At 43.1% G+C, this 26,503-nt stretch overlaps 1 protein-coding gene across 1 annotated transcript in view; it reads right to left on the bottom strand.

Annotated features, from left to right (window-relative positions):
• ASB18 (ankyrin repeat and SOCS box containing 18) overlaps positions 1 to 26,503 on the bottom strand; it is a 59,713-nt gene that overhangs the window by 27,024 nt on the left and 6,186 nt on the right. Inside the window, exons 2-3 of the mRNA XM_057746732.1 lie at positions 13,610 to 13,732; positions 9,821 to 10,088 (exon numbers count right to left, since the gene is read on the bottom strand). Of these exons, the coding sequence (XP_057602715.1) occupies positions 9,821 to 10,088; positions 13,610 to 13,732 (391 nt within the window). The remainder of the gene's footprint in view (positions 1 to 9,820; positions 10,089 to 13,609; positions 13,733 to 26,503) is intronic.

The following is a 26,503-nucleotide window of genomic DNA, read 5'->3' as shown; positions in this document are numbered from 1 at the left end:
ATATCATCAAATGGGTTATATTTTCCATAGGAATATGTTATAATTAGGAGTATGTTCTTGACTAGGGATATTACTGGGAATAAATCATGACCAACAAATATGGAGATAAAGAAAACACAGGACTTCCCCCGCGGCGTAGTGGTTAAGAATCTGCCTGCCAATGCAGGGGACATGGGTTCGATCCCTGGTCCGGGAAGATCCCACATGCTGCAGAGCAGCTAGCCCCGTGTGCCACAACTACTGAGCCTGCTCTCCAGAGCCTGTGAGCCACAACTACTGAGCCTGCGTGCCACAACTACTGAAGCCCATGCACCTTGAGCCTGTGCTCCACAACGAGAGAAGCTACCGCAATGAGAAGCCCTCACACCACAATGAAGAGTAGCCTCCACTCAGCACAACTAGAGAAAGCCTGCGTGCAGCAATGAAGACCCAACACAGCCATAAATAAATAAATTTAAAAAATCTTATTAAAAAAAAGAAACCACAAACCCCATATTAATTAAAAGTAGTGAGCTATTGTTTCAATTCTCATAAAATAGACACAATGATCATACAAGAGGCCTCAGAAATTGCAGCCAGCACCTACATAATTCTTAACTATATGCAAGGTGCTCCTCTAAACATTTTTCCTACATTAGCTAATTTAATTCTCATAAGCACCCTATACAGTAGGCTCGAACATTATCCCTATTTTACATTGAGAACAGTGAGACACAGAAAAATGAAATAAGTTGCCCAAGCTTGCACGGCTAGTAAGTGTTAGAACTGGGGTTAACCCAGGCCTCAAATATAGCAAAATATGTACTTGTAATATATAAAATTGTAGGGTATAAAAATATGATCAAAACTGAGTACAATCAATGTAAAACTGCCTAATAATTTTGCCTGTGTTTTAGTATATAGAAAGACTTTTGCTCTGATTTGGTTAGTTTATGTCCTTTAATAAAGCTGGTGCTTCTTTCTCTCCTAGAAAATTTCCACTGGAAATCTACCAGCTCACACCCCTAACTTACATGCACATAGTGTATTCTGCATATTCTTGGCCCAGTTTCTAGCACACGGCCATAAATTACCTTCCTCTCCCATGAAACCGAAAGCATCTTGCGGGAACAGACTATAATGCAGCACAGCCCCAGTACCTTGTAGAGTTCAACAACTGGCTATTGAATACTTGTAGGTATGGAGTCATTATTGGATGAACTTGGAGCTGTGCTTTTCAAAAATAGGTGGGGTTTCTATAATTTTGTCACCAGGTGGAAACTTTGTATACCAGCAAATCATCTACCAAATGACTCAAGAGTAGAAATTGTAAGTTAAAATGAGGTAGAAGTTAATCTTTATTTAGTATCCATGCAGAATGGCTATCTACTTACAGCTTTTAAAAAAATAATTGAGAAATGTATTCATAAGCACTTATACTTTTGAATCTTACATCTACATACCTTATCTCTCACGTCTTATGCCTTATGTGAATCTGAAATTTACGAAATGAGCAAAGTTAAAATAAAGTGTTATTCACACCCAGATGATAGAATTGATACACAGGAACATTAAAATAGTTATTAGCACTGTATTCCATATATTTGAGAAGCTAGAGGAAAGATTGAACATGTTAAGTAAAGATACGAAAGATATTTAAAAAGACCTAAGATTGGGCTTCTAAAGTTGAAAATTATGTCTGAGGTGAAAAATACACTGGATAGGATTAATGGCAGATCAGGGGTTTCAGAACAAAAGATAAATAAGTTACATAAGAAAAAAATGAAAAAAAAAATGAACAGAGCATTAATGAACTGTGGAACAACTTCAAGTGGTGTAACATACATGCAATTGGAGTCCCTGAGGCAGAGGAGGGGATCACACAGAAAAAAATGTGAAGAGATAATTGCCAACAATTTTCCAAATTTGATGAAAAGTATAAGCCCACAGATTCAAGAAATCAGTGAATCTCAAGGGCAAGAAGCATGAAGAAAAATACATCAAATCACATCATGATCAAATTGTTTAAAACCAGTGATAAGGAGAAAATATTAAGGCCAGAAAAAAGAACACAAATGCAGAAGGACAAAGATCAGAAACATAGATGATTTAAAGATTAAAAATGCAAGTTAGAAGACAGTGGAGCCATGAGTCTAAAACACTAAAAGAAAAAAAGAACCTGTCAATCCAGAATTCTCTACCCAACAAAAGTACATTTCAAACACTCAGATGAAATAAAGACTTTTTATTTTTTTAATAAATGTATTTATTTATTTATTATTTATTAGCTGCATTTGGTCTTCATTGCTGTGCATGGGTTTTCTGTACTTCCAGAGAGCCGGGGCTACTCTTCATTGTGGTGCATGGGCTTCTCATTGTGGTGGCTTCTCTTATTGCAGAGCACAGGCTCTAGGCACATGGGCTTCAGTAGTTGCAGAGTGTGGGCTCATTAGTTGTGGCTCATGGGCTCTAGAGTGCAGCCTCAATAGTTGTGGCACATGGGCTTAGTTTCTCTATGGGCATGTGGGATCTTCCTGGACCAGGGATCAGACCTATGTCCCCTGCATTGGCAGGTGGATTCTTAACCACTGTGCTACCAGGGAAGCCCCAAGACTTTTTCAAACATACAAACGCTAAAAGGATTCATCCTCAGCAGACCTTCACTATAAGAAATATGGAAGAAAGTCTTCCAAGCAGAAGGAAGATGATCCCAGATGGAATCTTCAATTTATACAAAGCAATAAAGTGAACTGGAAATGGGAACTACATGGATAAACGTAAAAACTTTTTTTATTTCAATATATTTAAAAGATAATTGAATCAAAAAATAACATTGCACTGTGCGACTTATATACAGAAGTAAAATATATGATATCAATAGCACAAAGGTCAGGAGGAGAGAAATGGAAGTATAGTGTCATATGGTTTTCATATTATACGTGAAGTGGTATAATATTGCTTGAGGGCAGACTGTATTAAAGATGTATACTATAAACCCTAAAGCAACTACTAAAATAACCGAGCTGAGAGTTTATATAAGTCAAAAAAGGAGATAAAGTGGAATCATGAAAAATATTCAATACATAAGAAGGTAGAAAAAGAAGAAAAGGGAACAAAGAATGGATGAGATGAATAGAAAAAAATAATAGGATGTTTGATTTGAACATAATCATATCAAAATCTCATTAAATGTAAATGATCTAAACACCCAACTAAAAGGCAAAGACTACCAGATTGGATTAAAAAAGACTCAATTATAACCTGCCTACAAGAAATCCACTTTAAAAATAGACATAAACTGAGCATGGCCTTTAATCAATAGTCAGTAAGGCACTAAGACTCTTGGTCCAACAGTCCCAAAGAACTGAATTCTGCCTATAACTATATGAATTTGGTAACAGAGTCTTTCCCATTTGATCCTTCAGTTGAGACACTAGTCCTTGTTGACACCTTGATTACAGTCTTGTGAGAGATTTTGCAGTAGAGGACCCAGTGAAGCCACGCCTAAACTCTACCCACAGAAATTGTGAGACAATAAATGTGTGCTGTAGTAAGTCTCTAAGTTTGTGGTAATTTGTTACACAGCAATAGATAACTAATGCTTAATTAGGAAAAGGGTATACTATGCTAACACTAATCAAAAGAAACCTATATTAACGTCAGACTAGATATCTTAATATCAGACAAAGTAGACTTTAGAGCAAAGAATATTACCAGAGATAAAGAATATCTTTTAATGATGATAAAATATTAGTTCTTCAAGAGGCCATAACAGTGCTAAACATATATGTAATTAATAATAGAACTTCACAATATGTGAAGCAAAACTGATAGAACTGCAAAGAGAAATAAACAAAGCCATGAATATAGTCAGAGATTTCAACACCCCTCTTTCAATAATCTATAAAACAAGTAGGCAGAAAATCAGTAAGGATATAGGAGTTTTACACAACATTATTAGGCAACTTGACTTAATTGACATTTATAGAACATTCCACCCACCAACTGCAGAATAGGCATTCTTTTTTTTTAAGTTAATTAATTAATTTTATTTATTTATTGGCTGCATTGGGTCTTCATTGCTGCACATGGACTTTCTCTAGTTGCTGAGAGTGGGGGCTACTCTTCATTGTGGTGCACAGGCTCCTTATTGTAGTGGCTTCTCTTGTTGTGGAGCACAGGCCCTAGGCACGTGGGCTTCAATAGTTGTGGCACATGGGTTCAGTAGTTGTGGCTCACGGGCTCTAGAGCACAGGCTCAATAGTTGTGGTGCACGGGCTTAGTTGCTCTGTGGCATGTGGAATCTTCCCAGAGCAGGGCTCGAACCCATGTCCCTGGCATTGGCAGATTCTTTACTACTGCACCACCTAGGAAGTTCTAGAATAGGCATTCTTTTCTGATGTGCATGGAAATTTTACCAAGGTAGGAAGTATTTTGGATCATAAAACTAGACTCAATAACAAGGAGTAAAGTGATACAAAGTAAATTCTCTAACTATAATGGAATTAAATTAGAAATAAATAATAGAAAGATATCTGGGAAATACTCAAATATTTGGGAACTAAATACATGCTTTTTATATAACTTATGTCTCAAAGAAAAGAATCAGAAGGGAAAAATTAAAATGGAAATTAAAAAATATTTTAAACTGATTGAAAGTGAAATTTTAACATACTAAAATTTGTGGGGTTCAGCTAAAGTAGTATATAGAGGGTACATGTATAACACTGAAAGCCTATATTAGGAAGTAAAAAAAAACCCCATCAAATCAAAGACATTAGCTTCCATTTTAAGTAACAGAAAAGCAAGAACAAATGAAACTCAATGTAAGCAAAGAAAGAACAATAAAGATCATATCAGAAAGCAATGAAAAATAAAACAGTAAAACAAAAAAGAAAATCAATAAGACTGAAAACAAGACTGATCAGGGAAAAAAGAATAAAAGGCACAAATTCCAATATCATGAATGAGAGTGGTGATTCTACAGATTTTGCAGCTATTAAAAGGATAATAGAGAACAATTATGACAATAAATTTAACAACTTAAATGAAAGAGATAAATCTCTTGAAAGATACAAGCTATCAAAGCTCACTCAAAAAGAAGGAAATACCCTGAATAGCATTACAGCCATTAAATAAATTGAATTCATAGTTGAAAACCTTCTCATAAAGAGATTAACTGATTAACACTACCAAACATTTAAGGAAGAAATAATAATTTTACACAAGCTTTTCCAGAAAACAGACAAGGAGGTGACACTTCCCAACTCATTTTTGAGGCCAGCATTACTTGAATATCAAAACCAGATAAAAACATTACAAGAAAAAACTACAGATCAATAACTTTTATGAACATAGATGCAGATATTAAAAAATTCAGCATATCAAACCCAGCAATTTATAAATTGTGATTTATTTCAAGAATGCAAGGTTGGTTTAACATTTGAAAATTAGTGTAGGGACTTCCCTGGTGGCGCAGTGGTTAAGAATCCTCCTGCTGATGCAGGGGGCATGGGTTCAATCCCTGGTCTGGGAAGATCCCACAGGCTGAGGAGCAACTAAGTTCATGTGCCACAACTACTGAGCCCTTGTGCTGCAGCTACAAAGCCCGTGCACCTAAAGCCCATGCTTTACAATAAGAGAAGCCACTGCAATGAGAAGCCCATGCATTGCAATGAAGAGTAGCCTCCACTCGCTGCAACTAGAGAAAGCCTGTGCATGGCAATGAAGACTCAATGCGGCCAATAAATAAATAAATAAATTTATATTAAAAAAAGGAAAATCAATCAGTGTAAATAATTACATTAACAGACTGAAAAAACACACTGTATGATCAACTCAATATATGCAGAAAATGCATTTAGAAAATTCAATATCCATTCATAGTAAAAATTCTAAGCAAACTAGGAGAAGAAGGGTATTCTCTCAATCTGAAAAAAGTCATCTACAAAATACCTACATCTAATATCATACTTAATGGTGAAAGATCTAATTCTTCTAAGATTAGAAATAAGGAAAGTTGTTGGCTCTCATTACTTCTTTTCAACATTGCACTGGAAGTTCTATCTAGTGCCGTAAAGAAGGAGAAAGTAATGCAAGGCACCCAGACTGGAAAATAAGTAAATTGTGTTTATTCACAGATGACATGATTGTCTACATAGAAATCTTATGGAATTAATGATAGGCTACTAGAACAATTAGTAAGTTTAGCAAGGTAGCAGGTTTCAAATCAATATAAAAAAGTAAATTCTTATCAATTTTAAATAGCTATACACAAAATAAATTTAATTTAAAAATACCACTTATAAAAACATCAAAAATATGAAATACTTAGGGATAAATCTGACAAAGTATGTGCAAGCCCTCTGCATTGAAAACTATAAAACATAGCTGAAAGAAATGAAAGATCTAAATAAATGGAGAGATTTATTGTTTTCATGGGTTGCAAGATTCAATATTCTTATGTCGTCTCCCCAAACTGATCTATAGATTCACATTAACCTCAGTCAAAACCCAGCAGCCTTTTTCGTAGAAACTGACAAACTGATTTGAAAATTTATATGGAAATGCAAAGAAGCTAGAATAGTCAGAACAACTTTTAAAAAGAAGAACGATGCTGGAGAACTACACAACTTCAAGATTTCTTACAGAGCTACAATATTCAATACAATGTGGAACTGGTGTCAAAAAAGACCAATAAAGCAATGTAATAGAACAGAGCCACAGAGCCACGGCTCTGCCACGGAGCCACGGCAACCTTGGTGGATCCACACAGGCCACACAAATGAAAGTCTGGACTATTGCTGATCTAAGTCACGGCAGAGCACCCTATGACCCCCCAAAATGAAAGGCTTGTAAGGAGCTGCTATGAGACCATCATCCACGCACCTCCCTATGGCCTGCGGGAGGCTGTCCTAAGACGTTTCTCATCACCCCTTGGGTTCTGATGAGGTTTGGGACTTCCTGCCTTGCCCCCCTCAGCATAGAGCTCCAGACCATAAAACTGCTCACCTGAAGTCTAGATCCAGGTACTCTGCAACAGGGTATCCTGCAACTCACATTGCCATTATCTGGTCCCTTTTGTTTGGGTGTTGTCCTCTGTGGTGTGTGGGACAAGGACCATGCAGAATTGGTACCTTTGGCCATTCTTCTTTTCACTGTTTATGTAAGTGTTAAAAGGACTGAATCTAGGAGGGGCTCCGTGGATCTTTACCACCTGAATCGGTCAGGACTTGCTCTGTCTCATGTGTACTTGACAAGGGAGCCAGAAAGAAACCCATACATATGTAGTCAGTTGATTTTCAACAAAAGCGCAAAGGCAAATCCATGGAGAAAGGAAAAGCTTTTTGACAAATGGTGCTGGAACAACTGGATATCCCCATGCAGAGAAAAAAAGCTTCAATCCATACCTCACATCATATTCAGACATTAACTCAAAACAGGTCATAGGCTTAAATGTAACAACTAAAATTATTTTAAAAATTTTAGAGGAAAACAAGGAGGAAATGTTTTTGGCCATGGTTGGGCAGTTGGGCAAAGATTTCTTTCTTTGTTTTTTTTAGATAAACTAACCCAACATAATCCCTAAAAGAAAAAAATTGATCATCTGGATTCCTGGATTCCACCAAAAGTAAGAACTTCTGTTCTTCAAAAGATGACACTTGAGGAAAGAAAATATAACCCAGAAACTGGAAGATAATATTCATAACTCACATGCCTGACAAGGGACTTGTATCTGGAATAAATAAAGAAATCTCAAAATTTGTGAAGAAAATAAACAACCAATATTTAAAAAGGACATAAGATTTGAACAGGCACGTCACCAAAGAATATGAAGGGATGGCAAATAAGTACATGAGAAGATGCCCAACATCACTTGTCGTTAGGGACATGCAGATCAAAACTATAATGGAATATTTCTAAATACCTATAGAATGTGTACAGCTAAAGAGTGACCATACCAAGCATTGGTGAGGGTAGGAAGCACCTAGAACACTCGTACATTGCTGGTGGGAATGTAAAATGGCATATCCAATTTGGAACGTCATTTCCTAGAAGATTATCTTTTAGTCATGTCATGTGACACAGCTATGCCTAGGTATTTATCCAGGAGAAATGAAAGCATATACCCAGAAAAAGGCTGGTACACACATGTTCAAAGCAGCTTTATTTGTAATAGCCCCAAGCCTGAAACTATCAAGTGTCTTTCAGCATACGAGTGGATAGACATTCCTATACCATGTAATACCACCCAGCAACGAAAGGAGTGAATTATGGACACACAACAGTATGATAAATCTCAGAGTACTGGGACTGACATGTACACACTACTACATACAAAATAGATAACCAACAAGGACCTACTGTATAGCACAGGGAACTCTGCTCAATATTCTGTAATAACCTAAATGGGAAAAGAGTTTGAAAAAGAATAGATACATGCATATGTATAACTGAATCATTTTGCTGTAAACCTGAAACTAACACAACATTGTTAATCAACTATACTCCAATATAATTAAAAATTTAAAAATATATGCTTCAAAAAAATCTCAAAATAATACTGCTGTATGAAAGAAACCAGACAAAAGGGACTACATTCTATTTACATAGAATTCTAGCAAATTCCGACTAAACATGGTGACAAAAAGCAGATCAGTGGGAAATTGCAGGAGGGGGAGGGAAAGCTTACAATGGGACAAGGGAACCTTTGGCTGGTGATGGCTGGGTTCACCATCTTGATTATAGGGGGTTTCATGAGTGCATTCCTGTGTCCAAATTTATCAGATTGTATGCTTTAAGCAGTGCAGCTTACTATATGTAATTGCAGCTCGGTAAAGCTGCTTCAAAAAAATATATTGTTTGTAGTCACTTTCCTTCAGTCACTTTGAAGACTCTTAGTGGCCCACGAGCCTTCCTAAGTCCCTACTCTGAACACAAGTGACATTGGTAGGTGGTGCCCCCCTGAGAACCCAATAGTCCTGCCTGCCTGCACTTAACATGGTGATTTTATTTAATTCTCATCATAGAGATAGAAGGCCAAGACATTTTAATCCCAAGAACAGGGACTGGAACATTCTGACATGTCAAGATGACACATCGCAAGTTGGGAACCGGAACAGAATTCCTGTGCAATGACACGGTGGCCCCCGCCGCCTCTCCCGGGACCTACGGGACCCTGAAGGGACAGACCCTCTGCAAGGACAGCCGCGGGGCTGGACCCAGCAATAGCAGAACTTCCAGAACCCCGGCACCTGGGTGGGGGGGTGGGGGCGCCCCGAAACTGCGGGCACAGCTCAGCTGGCTTGTGGGACTCCGAAGCCCCGCCCGAGGAGCTAACCATTTATGTCACACTGTGACAATTATTCTGCATAAAATTATCATTAAAAACCCTAATTTTTCAGCCTCCAACCCCGCCAGTGGCCTTTTAGCATTCTCCAGCGCCGGCGTCTGCGGGCCGGTGATCACCGGCTCATTACCTCCGTGTGGCGCCTCCCCCCCGCGCTCGCAATCAAGCGCTAATTAAGCCGGCGCGGGGCCGGGGCTGGGCCGAGGCCGGGGCGGGGGGCCCGGGCGCAGCGGGCCGGGTGGCCGCCGCGGGGCTCTGATGGACCGCGTGCACCGTAGCCTCGGCCGAGGGCTTCCGCGGCTGCGTCTGGGTGGGGTCAGGCGGCGGGGGGGGGGCCCGGGCCGGGGCGGGGCAGAGGCTCTGTGGGCGGAGCCTGCAGGGGGCGGGTCTTGGAGCGGTGACCGAGGCCGCGTCCCGGGTCTGAGCGGGGTCAGGGAGCGGAGGGCGTCCGGGTCTGGGGGCGGGTGGGTGGCCGGGGCCCCGGGTCCTTACCCCAGAGAGGCGGCCGTGCGGCAGAGGTGCAGGGGCGCCAGGCCCTCGGCGCTGAGCAGGTCCGGGTCGGCGCGGTGCTGCAGGAGCAGCCGGACGCAGGCCGTGTGACCACCCAGGCAGGCCTCGTGCAGGGCGCCGCGGCCACCGGGGCTGGCGTCGGGGTCGGCGCCGCGGCCGAGCAGGTGGCGCACGCAGGCCGTGTGGCCCTGAGCCGCGGCGATGCACAGGGGCGTGGTGAGCTCGCGCTTGTACTCCAAGGTCCAGAGGCCTGGGAGGGAGGTGGGGAGAGATAGGGTGAGTTGCGGGGCACAGGTGGGGGGTGGTGTCCATTAAGACTGAAATAGGGTGAAACCGTCTCTTAGAAGTAGGGACCAGGTGGGCATGTAGGGAGACACACAAAGATGCTCAGGGTTGGGGACAGAGAAACCCAGTGAGATACAACTGGATTACAAATGAGGGATGGAGGGAGGCCTGGGGATAGAGGGGAAAGGGCCCTGATAGAGAGGGGCAGAGAGACAGCAAGGGAAAAGGTAGGAAGAAGAGAGACAGAGTGACCTAACACACAGAGCAGAGACACACTGAAAAGACAGAGATGGAGACCCGGGAGAGAGAAGAAATAGGAAGGAGAGATTGAAACTGAGCCAGAGAGATTGGGGGGCAAGGGGGGGGGGTGCTGATTATTGAGACACAAGAGGGTTTTGCCAAATATGAGGGTGACTGGGGACTCCGGTAAGATTTGAGGAGTTAAAAGCTGGACAAGCAGGGTGGACAGTGGGAGAATTAGGTGAGGAATTTTCCAGGCTCTGAATCAGGGGCAGCTTGAGGGAGGAAAGTGAGTTGTGGGTTTTCTGGAATCCAAGCCATCTCTTTTCGAGCCCCAAATTTACCCCTTTATCATTAAGAGGAAAAGACAACAGACAAAACAAACTGACCCACATCACCAAGGTTGCTCAAGAAAAGGACTCGGAAAGTTTCGTTGTCTTGGAAGTGGCTGGGTTTCAGAAGCACCCTTTGATGTGGTGGTCTGCATTGAGCACAATCCTGGTTTGTTTCTGTGTGCTTTTTAGGGTTTTGTGTGTGTGTGTGTGTGTGTGTGTGTGTGTGTGTGTGTGTGTGTGTATAGGGTTGTTCTTTCTTGAGGGTTGAATGGAGCAGGAGCTATACATTTCACTTCTCTGAAAACTTTGGGCTTTCAAAAGGCCCGTGGAAGGTTGTTAGCGGCCATGAGCGCTCCTGGAAATGGGGGAAAGCTGTCCCTGGTGAATACACTTCAAGGGACAGGATTTCACATGGCAGGGATGCCGTCTGATAATGATGGAAGAATCGATACCGTGGCTGTAATGAGCTGTGGAGGAGACCCTTTTCACAGGCCACCTCCTTCCCGGGACCCATGCTGAGCAGTTTTGAAAGACCACTCATAATTACCTACCTCCGTGCAGTGCATGGTTCTAGCCCGCCCCACGTCCCCAAGGCCCAGCCTGGAGGTTGTGCACACTGGCAGGGGAAGAGGGGGCCTGTCATCCTAGTGGTGGGTGATGGTGGCCGGAGGCCCTGGGGACGTGGACTTGCATAGGTGTGAGCTGCCCTGCCCAATGAAGGCCAGGTCTGATCTGACGGGGAAGGATGGATATCGTCCTTGACCATAATAATGCCTTGCATTCTTGTTGGGCCGGCTCCTGGTTCTTGATTCTATGCATTTTCCTGATAGGAAGTTTCCTTACTGAGGGGCAAGGAAGGGGGTACCCCATTTTCTAGGGCATGCTACGTTCCCAGCCCTACTCCACCCACCATCAGCCGCTCTGTTCACCCACCCAAGATTCCCAAGTCTTCCCCTGGACTGATGGGAAGGGGCCTTGGATGGGCATTTAGCTCAGCCATAGCTTAGGGCCAGCATCCTTCTCCAGGTCCCTGGTGACAGTGATGGGCTTCCATCAGCCTCTGGGGGAATCCCACCCTGAGGCAGCTCTCTCAACCAGTAATCCTGAATCAGCAACCAGCTTCCTACAATTCCCACCCCCTGGGTCCAGGTTCTGCCACCAGGAGAAACACAGAAGCAGGCTTCTCCCCATGTGGTACCTCCCTCTAAACATCAGCTCCTCCATGCTGATGCTTTCCTGGGACTGCGAGCTCGATGGGGCCAGCATCCCATCGTGGTTGTGGTAACTAGAGGCCGGCCACTGTGAGCCTGTGTCCCTTCCCCATGGTTCCCTTCAGGAGGAGCTGAACCGGCCACCAGGAAGTCCTCGTATGAGCGAGGGCTGTGCGGGGGCCGCTGTTCTCAGCCTGGGTTTGGTCATTTCTGTTGCTGGCCCAGCTGGGAGAATTCAGGTGGCTGAGCTGAAAGAGCTTGGATTCCAGCAGTGTCCATACTTTCTTCCCAGCCTGCACCGAGGCTGTGGGCCTGCACTGACCCTTGGGGCTGCCCTTTGCTCGGTAATAGCTCACGTCCCTTCACTGCCAGGATGGTCTGATCTCCTGTCGTATAGATGTACCACAGAAACACAGCAGACCTAAGGGTGGAAAGACTGAGGGGGGAGAGGAAGGAGTCTTTGATTCAAACCGTGAGTTAACATTAATATCTGTTTGAAATTGCAACATTTGAGCATGTGTGTGTGTCCAGGGCTGTGAGACGTGATTATAAAAGAACATTAATTGAACATCCAAGCAGTTGGCATGCTTGGTTGAATCATCACACAGCCCTTTGGAGGAAGATGTACACCCCATCTGGGACAGGTGAGGGAAAGGAGGCCCTGAAAGGCTCTGGGATGCCTTTGGCTGGGAGGGGTTTCAGCCTAGGCCAGACCTGCGTTCGCCTTTCTCGCAGCCCCTGCCGCCGTACTGGGTGTTCTGAGCTGCTTAGCCCTTTGGCAGGGTTTGGGTTTATTCCCTTCTTCCCGTGTGAGGTGTACGCAGACTGGGTCAGTGCTTTGGAAACCATGCTGCCTCATTCTTGGCCTGCCAGAGCTCACAAGTCAGGGCCATGGGGCACTGGCCGTTGGCGCACTGACCACAGAGTCTCAAATCCTCACAGATTCTAACACATGAGCCCTCTCGGTAAACGTGTAGCATCCGGACACTTGGGAGGAAGGGTGCCCAATGCAGCATGCCAGCTATGGGGGCTGCACTGCAGCCTGGGGGTCAGCAAGTTTGTCCACCCCGGATGGGGGCGAGGGGGCTTCTCTCTACTTGCCGCCAAGTATGTTTGCCTGCCGGGCACATAGCTACAGTGTTTAGGCAACAAGAAAGCAGACATACACGACGTAAGGACCTCTGGTTTCTCCCCCTCGTCCCCCTTCCCAGGCTCCCCTGGGTTCCAGGAGGAGCATCTCCGAGAGCTCTCCCTCCATGACGCTACAGCTTCCCCACTGGAGCTGTAGTGTTCACGGACTCACAGAGGAAACTTGCCCAGTGCTGCTCGCCAGGCCCCGCTGCGGGAGCACTTGAAGGAGAGGTGCACTTTATCTCTCGACTCTCTGGCTGCCAGATCCAGGCTTTGGCAGATCAGCACCCAAACCAAAGCTCTTTTTAAAGACAAGAGGCACCTCCAGCATCGGATGGGCCCTCCTCACTGACAGTTTGGCCTTTCCAATTTGATCTCTCGCATCTCTCACCTAAAAACTATACCTTAAAAATTGTGCACGCAAAGTTTGGCTCCTAGAGGTCTTTTGCTCGAGTCTGTTAAATGCAGCACCAGTGTGAGCTGTCTACATGTTGGAGCTATACGTTCAGAGGTGTGTTAGTAGCTCCTTAAAAAACACAAATAACTGGGTTTTAAAGGAGTAAAGGTACCTGACAGTCCAAACGTGCCCAAGGATTTCACCTGCCACTCCATCTCATCCTTCTTGATCTCAAACACCACGTTGGCATCCTGGAAGAACTGGTCCATGAGGAGCTTAAGACGGTCCAGGTCTCCTGTGACCAAGGCAGCATGGTACTCGAGCACCGGTGACCCAGCTCTTGCCTGAGGCTCTTTTTCTGTACTCTGAAAGATCTGAAGCGTCCCTCTAACTGGCTCTGGCTGTCTCTTCATTGCAATGCCGCCGATGATCTCAGAAAAGTTCTCCAGGAAGGGGAAAGATGGTCTTATGGAGTGTGAGCTATTTCTATTGTCATGACTCAATTGTCATCCAGTTGGGGCTCGGTGGTGGTGTATTTATAGCTTCTGTGGGCCCTGATGTGATAATGGTTACTTGATATGACCAGCATCATGTGACCACTGAGAGGCCAAAGAGCTCAGCCAACCTTTGTGATTGTATAGATGTAAACTCCAGAGACAGGCACATCTGTATATCTCCCAAACAGCTCTCCATGCGAAAAGGGTAGACAGCCTAAAATAAGCGGGGCTTCTCTTTCCTGCTCTATAAGATGTCTTCTTGCTTCCATCCCATCCACTTCCTTAGCTCCTGTGGCCAGTGGTGACTGGACGTGTGTTCTGAGGGCTGTGTCAGCCCTGAGGCTGTGTGAGGGAGGCTCAGCTGGACACTGCAAATGACCAGGCTCTGCACAAGTGTCCCCCGGTGGGAGGCTCTGAAGTAGGACAGACCAGGGATTCCCAAAGGCATCATCTGGGGCCCCAGGTGGCCTCTGAGGTTCTTCCAGTTGTTGAGAACTGGTCCCAAAATCCAATCCCTTGCTGAAGATGAGAGATGCCACAATTTTTTTTGAAATGGATGGTAACAGCTTTTTATTAGTAACTCACTAGTTACTTGCTACACTGTAGTTCAGGCCCTTATTTTATTGTCTAAAAATTAATAAGGTCTAAAAATAGAGTTATCACATGATCCAGCAATCCCACTCCTGGGCATATATCCAAAAAGGATGAAAACTCTAATTTGAAAAGATACAAGCACCCCAGTGTTCACAGCAGCACTATTTACATGCAATAACCAAGACATGGAAGCAACACTTACATGTCCATTGACAGATGAATGGATAAAGAAGATGTGATACATATATTATTTGCTTCTTTTTTTATGGCTGAGTGATAGTCCATGATATAGCCATGAGCTATGCATGGACTCTCCATGTCCGTATATATCATAGACTATCCCTTAGCCATAAAAAAAGAATGAAATAACGCCATTTGCAGCAACATGGATGGACCCAGAGGTGATCATACTGAGTGAAGTAAGTCAGACAAGGAAAGACAAATGTGATGTCACTTATATGTAGAATCTAAAAAAATGATACAGGTGAACTTATTTACAAAACAGAAATAGACTCAGACAGAAAACAAACTTATGTGGGGGAGGGAGGGATAAATTGGGAATTTGGGATTAATAGATACACACTACTATATATAAAATGGATAAACGACAAGGACCTCTCACAGGGAACTATATTCAATATCTTACAATAACCTATAATGGAAAAGAACCTTAAAAATAACATATGTTCATATACATATACATATATATAAAACTGAGACTTTGCTGTACACCTGAATCATTGTAAATCAACTATACTTCAATAGAAAGTTTTAAAAAAATAATCAGTTTTCTTCTTTCTTATAGATAAAATGCAATTCTCATATATATTTTCCAATTCTTGTTTTTTCCCTGCTAGGAGGTTGGGATGGGCAGTTGGGTTGCAGGCTCCTGTGCCACGTCTATGTGAGTTATAATAAAAAACGTGACCAGAGGCTAGAGGGAAGTAGGAGGGTTGGGAGGGTGCTGCCTGGACTGGGTGGGGGAAGTGGTGGAGCCCTTGCCCAGGAGAGTTCTGCACAGATGTTCTGTGGGTGGGAGGTGTGAATATCAGTAGCCACCACCCTCTTGGTGCTGGTGGTAGCCCAGAGACCCTGGGATCCATTGCTATGTGGTGTTGCAGTTCAACCAACAGCATAGAGACAACAGGAAAAAAGACCTGACGTCAAGGGATAGCGCTCACGAGGCAGCACCTCCTTAGTCACAGCTGGACTTCGTAAGCACCCTCTTTTCCCATGTCCCTCTCTCTCACTCTCCTCTGCTCCTCAAAGCCGCCCCCTGACACCCCCCCCCCACCCCCGCCCAAGCCCCTCTGAAGCCTAGGCAGGATCTCTCAGAACAACTTGGCCCCTGGGGTGCCCCTTTCATTGAGATTTTCCACAAAAGGGGGACCCAGCAGAATACCCTTGGCCTTTCTTAGCAGAGCTTGCTGTAAAGAATGGAGGGGAAATTGGATGTACTTACGACTTAATAAAGGTGTGTTTTACCCTCATTATAGACCTGATTTGCAGGCATAATTGTATTGCCCAGGCTGACCCAAGGCTTGGATTTTCCCCCAAATGGTAAAACCCACATCTCCTCAACAGAAGGGGGCTGCAGGGTGCTGGGATGGGAGAGGTATAGCCATCTGTCTGCTTATCTGTGATGCCAGGCAGATAAGTGGTGTTGACTGTGCCTCAAAGGCTGAGGGGCTCACATTGATGACAGACAGCGTGGGGGGTGGGGTGACCTGGAACGCTGCTGGGTGCTGTGGGAAATGCAGTGGTAAAGAATATACAGACCGTGTTTGCAAGGCACATGCAGCCTTCATTAGACACAAGAGGCTAGAGCATATGGAGAATGACAAACAGCAACACTATGGAGACCATTTCCCTTCTGCAATGTCCGCTAGAATGAAGTCATCTACTCGTCCCTCTTCATTTCCATATTATGTCAGTGCTCTATTCATTTCAGTAGCAATATTAATTCTTTGGATATTTCATTTCTTTGAACATAGCCATTTTGCCCTGTTATTTTCTCAGACTGATAGTTTGTAATTAGATACATATCTGAAAGACTTTTCATGTACAGCTATAATCCAGGATCCAACTGGAGCCTGCATTTTAAATTGGAGCATTCTTTTGTACCTGGTACATGTTGTCATGGGTTATTTTTAAAAGCGGTGGGACACTGGAGGTGAGTCCAGGGATTAGAGCCGTTCCCCCGTGTTCTATGCTAAATTTAGCTTTCCAAGTGTTATATTTGTCAACAGCGCTGTAAATACTCAAGCTTGATTTCAGTGGGTAGGGAGTAGTAGTCCAGAAACAGACTTGGTTCTTTGTGAGAGTTTTAAAAATAGCTCATGGTAGACAGAATTAGTTTTACAAGTAGGACATGGAGATTAGTTCAGGAGCATGGCAGAGCTGGTGTTATTTTTAAAGAATAAGAAGAGCTGAATGTGTGACTACTACATTAAAAAAAGTCAAACAAAATAAAAACAAAACCAAAAAACTCCACAAAGGGCTGAAAATCAACCCACCCATTCATCTATTCATTCAATAATTATTTGTGTAATATTATGTTCTAGGGCGTGTTGTTAGGTTTTGGGGATTCAGAGACAAAAAGATATAACACATCTACTCTCAAGGCACACATAGAGTCCTGGCCACAGCAATTAGGCAAGAAAAGGAGATAAAAGGCATTCAAATTGGAAAGGAAGACGTAAAACTGTTACTATTTGCAGGTGGCACGATACTATATATAGGAAACCCACAAAAAACCTGCTAGAACTAATGAATGAATTCAGTAAAGTTGCAGGATACAAAATTAATATACAGAAATCTTTTGCATCTCTCTTCACTAATAATGAACTATTAGAAGGAGAAATGAAGAAAACAGTCCCATTAACAATTGCATCAAAAAGGATAAAATACCTAAGCGGTAAACTTACCTAAGGAGGTAAATGACCTGTACTTGGAAAATTGTAAGGCATTGAGGAAAGAAATTGAAGGTGATACAAACAAATGGAAAGATATTTGGTGCTCATGGATTGGAAGAATCAATATCGTTAAAATGTTCATACTACCCAATGCAATCTACAGATTCAATGCAATCCATATCAAAATACCAGTGGCATTTTCCACGGAACTAGAAAAAATAATCTTAGAATTTGTATGGAACCACAAAAGACCTCAAACAGCCAAAGCAATCTTTTTTTTTTCTAAAAATTTTTTTCTTGGCCGCACCTAGAGGCTTCCAGATCTTAGTTCCCTGACCAGGGATTGAACCTGGGCCCCAGCAGTGGAAGGACTGACTCCTAACCACTGGACTGCCAGGGAATTCACAGCTGAAGCAATCTTGAGGAAGAAGAACAAAGCTGGAGGTATCACATGCTCAGACTTGACTTTAATTACTATAGCTTTAATTATAAAACTATAGTAATTAAAACAGTATGGTACTGGCACAAAAACAGACACACAGATCAATGGAACAGAATAGAGAGCCCAGATATAAACCCATGCACCTATGGTCAATGAATCTACAACACGGGATGCAAGAATATGTGATGTGGAAATCTCTTCAATAAATGGCATTGGGAAAACTGGATAGCTACATGGAGAAGAATGAAACTGGACCACTCTCTTACACCATATACAAAAATGAACTCAAAATGGGTTAAAGACTTAAATATAAGGGCTAAAGCCATAAAACTTCTAGAAGAAAACATAGGCAGTAACCTTGTTGACATCAATCTTAGCAATATTTTTTTGGATATGTCTCCTAAGGCAAGGGCAACAAAAGCAAAAATAAACAAATGGTACCAAATCAAACTACAAAACTTTTGCACAGTGAATAAAACCACCAACAAAACAAAAGGGCAACCTATTGAACAGAAGAAGATATTTGCAAATGATATGGCTGGCAAGACGTTAATATGCAAAATATATAAAGAACTCATACAACTCAATATCAAGAAAACAAGCAATCCAATTAAAATATGGGCAGAGGACCATTTGTATCTCATTTTTATCACCCTCACCTTCCTCAGCTTGGTTAAAAGGCAATGTATAGCTTTTAAGATGCAGCTCAAGTCTAATCTTCTCTGCCTACTTCAGTCCATATGAAAACAGTTTCTTCCAAGAGTGAATTTGTGTGCAAAGTTGCTCAGCAATTGTCAAAATCTTTGAGAAACTGGATAAAACAGAAGAAGGGCCAGAAGACTAGAGTTTTAGTTTTCAAATAGGAAAAGAACTTGATTCCTCAAAGTCTGAACTGACGTCACTCCTGGAGAAGACCCCTAAATGGGTCACAAAAAGAATGTATTGGGAGTATTTAGAAAAGGAAGTGGGGGCACTTGGAGCTCTGTGGGTCACTAGGAAGAAGTCAGCTTGGACTAAAAGAATTTTCTTTTGTGACATGGCTATCTCATGAATATGCAAGGAGATGTAGGCATAGGTATGAATATTTCAACCTGTAATGGAAGGTTGAAAATATTTTAGAGAAGATGGAAAAAATATGGGTATTTCTTTAGGGAAATCTTGCTAAAAAACTCAAACTAGAGAAATAATACACCTGGTACCTGTAAAACAGTGGCTGTAGCATAGAATCACTAGGGAGTTTTAAAAACACTGATGCCTGGATCCCCAGCTGAGAGATTCTGACGTAATGGACTCGAGGGTGCAGGCCAAACATCTGGACAGTAAGAAACTTTCCAGGTGCTTCTAACACGCAGCCAAGGTTGAGAGCCATTGCTCAAAGGGAAGCCCAGAATCTGTTTTCAGCGTGATACTGTGCAATATGCTTATTGATGATTCAAGTGTGGGTATCAAATTGGTGGGTGGCGTGGAGCGTGACACACTCAGGATTCCAAAAGATGTAAGCAGGCCAGAGCAATGCGCTGATTCAATCAATACTCCAAACCAGCATTAACACCCCGGGCCCATAGGATCCTATTGTCCTTGTGAATCACATGGCTGAAACTCACTGCCGGGGGTCCCCTGCCTCTGGCACTAGAGGTTGTATACCTGAATCACTTTGCTGTACACCTGAAACTAACACACTGTAAATCAAGTATACTACAATTAAAAAAAAAAATGTAAGTGAAAGAAGCAAGTCACACAAAAAATTTAAAACATTAAAAAAACAAAACAAAACTGGGCAGGTATGTAAGGCTCTGCTTTTAAGAGCTCAGGACACATACAGCCATCCACCAGAGTCAGTCACACAGACATTAACATCCAAAATATTAACGTATCCTAACCTTCTCTCCAAATAACAATGTTAGCACAACACACCTCATTTAACAAAACATTAACACATTTTACTTCCTTAGATCAAGTGTATCTATTAATAATGACTTAAATTGTCTGTACTGATTTCATATTATTAAGAAATCTCATTCCCATCATGTGGAAGAATACAATACAGGGGGAAAACACCTTGCTAACTTATTTTCCTGACAGTGCTACCCAGCCTGGTGCAGATCCTGTAAAGCAACAAGGTCACTTCTCATTACAAATGCCGTCTCATCCAAAGGTCAAGTGCTGCTTTCATCCAGGGCCCAGGAGGGCTTTTCTAGAGGCTCAGAAGTGAAGGTGCCCTTGAGCGCTGCCCTCTGCTGTGGCTGAGGGGGAGATGGAGCAGCCCGGTCCTCGGCAGTCACAGCCGCAAGTAAACAGCCCTGGGGACGGTGCTGGAAAGCATCTCATTGAAGCTCTCCCTGATAAAGGTGACGAAGTTTCTTTACAACTGTCATGGGGATTTAATTACATGATAAAATTGCAGCTCCTGCCTCTTGAGACAAATTGCCTGTTCAGACTGATTGTTTTTTATGAATCTCACACAGGGAGCAAAATGCTTCTCTCCTGAAGTTGGTTTGGTCTGATGGTTATGCCCTATCATCCTTTACATCTCTTCTAGAAATGAGACATTTACTGGTCCTATAGTTGACAAGATTTTTTTTTGTTTTTTTTTTTTAACTCTTTATTTTATGTTGGAGTACAGTTGATTAACATTGTTGTGATAGGGGACTTCCCTGGTGGCACAGTGGATAAGACTCTGTACTCCCAGTGCAGGGGGCCCAGGTTCAATCCCTGGTCAGGGAACTAGATCCCACCTGCATGCCAGAACTTAGTTGCATGCCGCAACTAAGAAGCCTGCCTACAAATAAATAAATATTTAAAAACAAACAAAAAACCCCAATGTTGTGATAGTTTCCGGTGTATAGCAAAGTGATTCAGTTATACATGTATCTAATCTTTTTCAAATTCTTTTCCCATTTAGGTTGTTACATAAAATTACAAAAATATATAGCAGAGTTCCCTGTGCTATATAGCAGGCCCTTGTTGGTTATCCAACTCTGTACAGAGTAAAACGGGCCCAGTGATGTCTGATGAATTTAAAGTTTGTTGTCCTTATTTTTCTGTTTGCAAAAAATGAGAACTTTGATATTATATGATATCACTTATATGGGGAATCTAAAAAAATGGTACAAATGAACTTATTTACAAAACAGAAATAGAGATGTAGAAAACAAACTTTTTTCTACAAAGTTTGTAGAAACTTCAGGGGGAGGGATAAATTGGGAGACATTGACATATACACACACTACTATATATAAAATAGATAACTAACAAGTACCTACTGTATAGCACGGGGAACTCTATTCAATACTCTGTAATGACCTATAAGGGAAAAAAATCTAAAAAAAAGTGGATATATGTATGTGTATAACTGACTTACTTTGCTGTGCAGCAGAAACTAACACAACATTGTAAATCAACTATACTCCAATAAAAATTAATTAAAAAATGAGAACTTTGAAGTTTCAACAGAAAAATAGGGAAAGGCATAGAAGTAGAAATGACTACTAAACATATACAAAGCCCAACTTTACTAATTTAAAATGGGTGTTAAAATAAGAGATTTTTTTTTTTTGCGTGTTGAATTGTGAAACATTTTTTAAAAATTGAGTTTTGGAAGAGTTTAGTGACACAGATACTTTTAGAGTTTGCAGGTGGAAGGGTAAATTTCTACACCACTTGGAAATATTCTGTATTGAGTGTACACATACAGGGCATTTTTCGGGTACTGTCGAGATTCAGAGTGGAAATCCTTGCCTTTAAGGAGGGTTATGCTTATCAGGAGGGAGACAGACAACCGTTAGCTGGCAAGTGGAGTGAGATCATAGATCGATAGGGGTGCAGGTGTGAAGATGAGAACGTATCAGGAAAGGTATCAGAGTGACAAGAAGTAGGGGTAGAACAGGCTTTCTCTGAAGGTGGTACCTGCGCAAAGCACAGAGGGAATTGAAGGGAAAGACAGCTCATGGTCCCAGAGGGTGTCTGTTTCCTCCTCTTGGCCCATGTGGAGGCCCTGTGTCCTGTTATTTTGGGCTGAGCAAGAGGCAAGTGTCCCTGGCCTCAGGGCTGTGTGGTGGGGCCCAGAGTGCAGTCTGGAAGGTGGGTGCTCGGGAGAACAGGCAGCGATCAGGTAGGCAGAGCAGGGACCTGGTAGGGAAGCAAGCCACAGACAGCAGGTCTGAGGGATCAGAGCTGCAGTGCATGCCAGGGCTGAGACCTTCGGTGGACACAGAGGTGTGCTGCCCAGACCCCGCTGTTAGGGAGGACTTGTCGCCAGGCTGTCAGCTCTTTCTGGGTAGAGAGGCTCCTCACTCCAGAATACGCTTTCAATGTGGCAGATCTGATGACTGATGGGTACTGGTAGATAGGTCCTGCCACGGTGACCCCATGTGGGAAAACTGTGACACATGGATCAGCTCCAGACCTCCCCTTGGGGCTGGCTGAGGCATGGCAGGGCCTGGGTCACAGTCAATCCTGCCTTCTCCCCTCCCCCTCCCAGGTGTGGATCCCCAGCAGATATCCTGCAAGGCAACAGCACCCAGCTGTGAACCCCTGAGTCACCTGGAAGGATGGGTGTGAGTGTTGACAGGAGAGCAGACAGCCTGCCTCAAGGCCTAGAAGGGAAAGATTGGGGGTTCGGGGTGACACTGAGGCCTGGTTTGGACCAGGGTTTCTCAATCTGGGTTTCTCAGATGAAGGACCAGGGATTTTTTTTTTTTTTTTTTGGTCCCAAATTGTCACAGAGTGATTCTCTTTCAAAATACAATTAAAATTAATTACAAGAAAAAATAAATGGAAAAAAGGCATAATTATAAGTCTAGTAATCATACACGTGGGTGTTATATTAGTTGTCAAATTGCTGTCAATGTTTCTAAATGTTTAATTGTCAATTTTCCTGGCAAACACTTTGTAGGGCAACCCCTACCCCTCACTGAGCTCTGAGTAGAGGCTTTATCAATCAGAGTCACCAGAGTACAGGGTGGGTGAAGGATGCTGGGAGAGTTGGTGGGGTGGATTAGTTCACAGCACATCTTTCAGGCCCTTGGAGACCTGCTATAAAATTGGAACTGTACACTGTTGGACAGGGGTTGCCAAGCCTTTTTTGTAAAGTGCCAGATAGTAAATATTTCAGGTTTTGTACATCATATGGTCTTCATGGCAATTACCCAGCTCTGCCATTGTAGCATGACAGCAGCTATGCACACTGTGTAAATGAATGAGCAGGGCCATGTTCCAATAAAACTTTATTTATAAAAACAGTTAGCTGGCCCTTAGACCGAAGTTTGCTGACCTTTGCTGTAGGCAGTAAGGAATGATTGCAGGCTTGTGGGAAGGAGAGTTACATGCACCTCCAAATATGGAACTGTTATTGTGTCTTTTTCTCTGCATACCTTTCCTTCCCTTCATGCCAATGAAATGTGCTCTTAATTCTCAAGGCAAATTTGACTCAACAACAGCCAATAGAGCATCCAGGTACCAGGCACACATTTGTCTCCTTTCTTTTATGTCTATCCTGCTTTAGGTTTGCTAAACTTCTTGAATCTGTAAATTTATATCTTTCATCCAATTTGGGAAATGTTTTGTAATTATCTCTTTAAATATTTTTTCTGCTCCATCCTCTCTCTCTTCTCTTTCTTGGACCCCAGTTGAACGTGTCAGACCTTCTATATTGTCCCACAGTCCCTGCTCATTTTATTTTCAATCATTTTACTTTCTGATATTCAGGCTGGATACACTCTATCGACCTGTTTTCATATTCACTGACTCTTTCTCCTGTCATCTTCCATCTGCTGTTTGCCCATTATTGACTAGAACAAGGCCAGCTCTGGCTTTGAGGGAGGTGGGGAAATGTTTTTGCAAATGTTTTTGCAAATGTTTTCAGAGCTGGGCATGCTGTGTTGCCATAGGCATTTTATTGGTAAAGGAGCAAGGAAGTGGGTGTGAGCAGCTAGCCACGTCTCCTGGCACCAGTCTCTCCACCTCTGTCATTCCTACATACATAGGAGTTTTTCATGTTTTCCAAATTGGATGATCTCATTCCATTGCTGAGTGGCTGCCCACTGCTTTCCAAGTAAGTGTAAATGCCTATGTCTAGATTTGTGGCCTCACACAGGATGGTCCCAACATGCTTGCCTGAATATTCCTCCCTCTCCTCTGACTCTCACACCCTATTTCCAGCCGGGCCCCACTTCCCTGCACAAGGGGGGCTGTGTGCTCCACATCTGCTCCCTCTCCTTCCTTGGTCTGGAGTCCCTTCCTCTCCATCACAGTGTGTCAAGAACATGTTCATCTTTCAAGGGCCAACCTAGGAGATTGTTAGTTTCCTCTACATGTTAGTTGGTCTATTAATATTTATTATACACCTACTTGTGCCAGGTTGTGGTGACTAGGACAAGCCCAGACCCTGTTCAATATCCAGCTGCTGGATTTGGTATTTGGTACCAGGCTATAGGTAGTGCATTTGCCATTTCCAATTAGTTTCTTCAAATGTTTATCTTAAGCAGAGTGCAGAGTTGCAGGAACCATTGTCTTCCTGGAGAGGTAGAAAACCTCTTCCCTCTTATCCTCGTTTCTTTTTGTTCTTTCGAAACTCTCCAGTGTGCCGGGGAGCGATGCTAATAGAAGTATGTCATCAGCATACATTATGTCTTTATTAGCCTGTTTCTCAATTTTGATTCTGAAAATATCCTGATTTAGTCTAATTGCAATTTCACTGTGTTCCACAGGCAGTGACGGTTCATACTGGGGGGAGATGAGACTCGACCCTGAAGGATTTTTCTTCCTGCCCATATGCTTTGAAGCTGGACCATTAGCTTGAAGACATATATCTCATCTCACCAAAGCCGATTCAACCCACTTCTGAGGAAAAAAGGAGCCTAGGGTGTGTGTCTGGTAGAAAGCAAAGGGATATCTTCATTCTAGGTGATGGGAGATATTTTTCTGAAGCTAAAGCGAGGGCTGCTGCTAGAGCCATTTTATTCCTAAATAATTTAACTATATTCAAAGATAATCTGATGTTATTGTAGGAAAGTGTATTTCTAATAAATTCCACTTGATCTGGGTGAATCAATTCAGGCAGCGCATAATTGAGTCTGTTAGCAAGGACTTTAGCAAGAATTTTGCAATCAGTGTTAATTAAGAAGATGGGACAATAATTTGTGCATAATTCCGGATCTTTTCCTGGCTTGTGAATCAAAGTAATAAGAGCAATGCTCCGGCTGGTGGTGGGATAGTGTCATTAGGTGCTGATTTATAAGTACTTAGAAAGGTTTAATTTCATTTTGCTTCAAGCAGGGTCTCCCTGCCCCCACATGCTCTGATCAGGGCTGCAGCCGAGACCACAGAGCTCTTGTCTCTCCATCCTTCCCTGTCATCACTGACCTCCTGCTCCCCATTTTTGTTTCTATTATGCAGCCAAGACACCCCACTCATTCATCTGTGTTTTTTCTTAATACTCTTATTTGAATGATTTGAAGCGAGGGACTCCATGCTATTGGTGTTGTGTGCATGTGTGAGTGTCTCTGTGTGTGTGCATGTGTGTTATGTAAAGTAGAAGTATTGTCACAGCCTCAGTGGGGACATTTTTCATGGATCTTCCTGCAACATGTCTCTGGGTGGGTATGTGTCAAGAGCCCTTGACTACAAGTCAGGAAACATACCCGGTTTGTGTGCTGCTCCTTACAAGCTATTGCCCAGTGAGGGGACACTTGAGTCTTGGTGTCCCCTTCTGTAAAATGTAGCCATAGGACAATTATAGGTGTTATGGAGTACCAGGAAGAGCTAAGATCTCCACCTCTTACTGCTGTGGGACCTGAGATGTGGAACTCAACCTCTCTGAGCCTTATTTTCTTCAGCTGGGAAAGTGGGAAAGACAATAGGCCTTGGGAAAAGCATACCTAACAGAAGTGCTCACTGTGTGTGGTTCCTCCACCTTTGCCTCCACGTGGGGCTGGCTCCAGTGTTAACATGCTCTGGTCTGTGGACTTATTCTCCTGACAATCAGAACAAGGCTGGCTCTGGCAAGGCTGCTGCTATTTGGTGACTCGAGCTCATAGACCAGCCTCCCATCCAGCAATACCTACCCTGCCCATCTGGCCTGGAGCCAGGCATTCCTTTGAAGGTGGGGCCCAGTCTACACAGGCCTCTGCTTGGATGCACCACACCCGTGAAGGCAACAGGGTTTTGTTAATCTCCATAAATACAAGTCGTTGGTCTTAGAACCCTAGTTTGTCCCTTTTGGTAACACTCTGAGAGATGACCCCACTGATCCCATATTTTTAAATGAGGAAATTAGGGTTCAGAGAAATGGACTGACTACACAGGTTCAAGGTTCAAGACCACACAGGTCATGGGAGAGCCAAGACACGAACCCAGGTGACCTCACAGTTAGTCTCTTGCTGTGTCCATTATACCAGCAACACACACACACTTGCCATTGGTTCAAACGTGCGTCCTCCAAGGCAAGGGTTGTGCTTATTTAACTGACGTTCAGCGGTTGGGTTTTCTGTGGGCGATGTTCCCCTCCACGCACAAGGACAAAGAGGGTAGATGTCCCCTGGATGGCTCGGTGTGCTCAGCATCAAGTTGGTTGAATGAACAGTCGAATTCCATCAACAAACTCCACTGAGTCCACGTCC

This window comes from Hippopotamus amphibius, chromosome 8 (genome assembly GCF_030028045.1).
Source record: "Hippopotamus amphibius kiboko isolate mHipAmp2 chromosome 8, mHipAmp2.hap2, whole genome shotgun sequence".
Classification (NCBI taxonomy): Eukaryota; Metazoa; Chordata; class Mammalia; order Artiodactyla; family Hippopotamidae; genus Hippopotamus; species Hippopotamus amphibius.
This window is presented reverse-complemented; position numbering and strand designations above follow the sequence as displayed.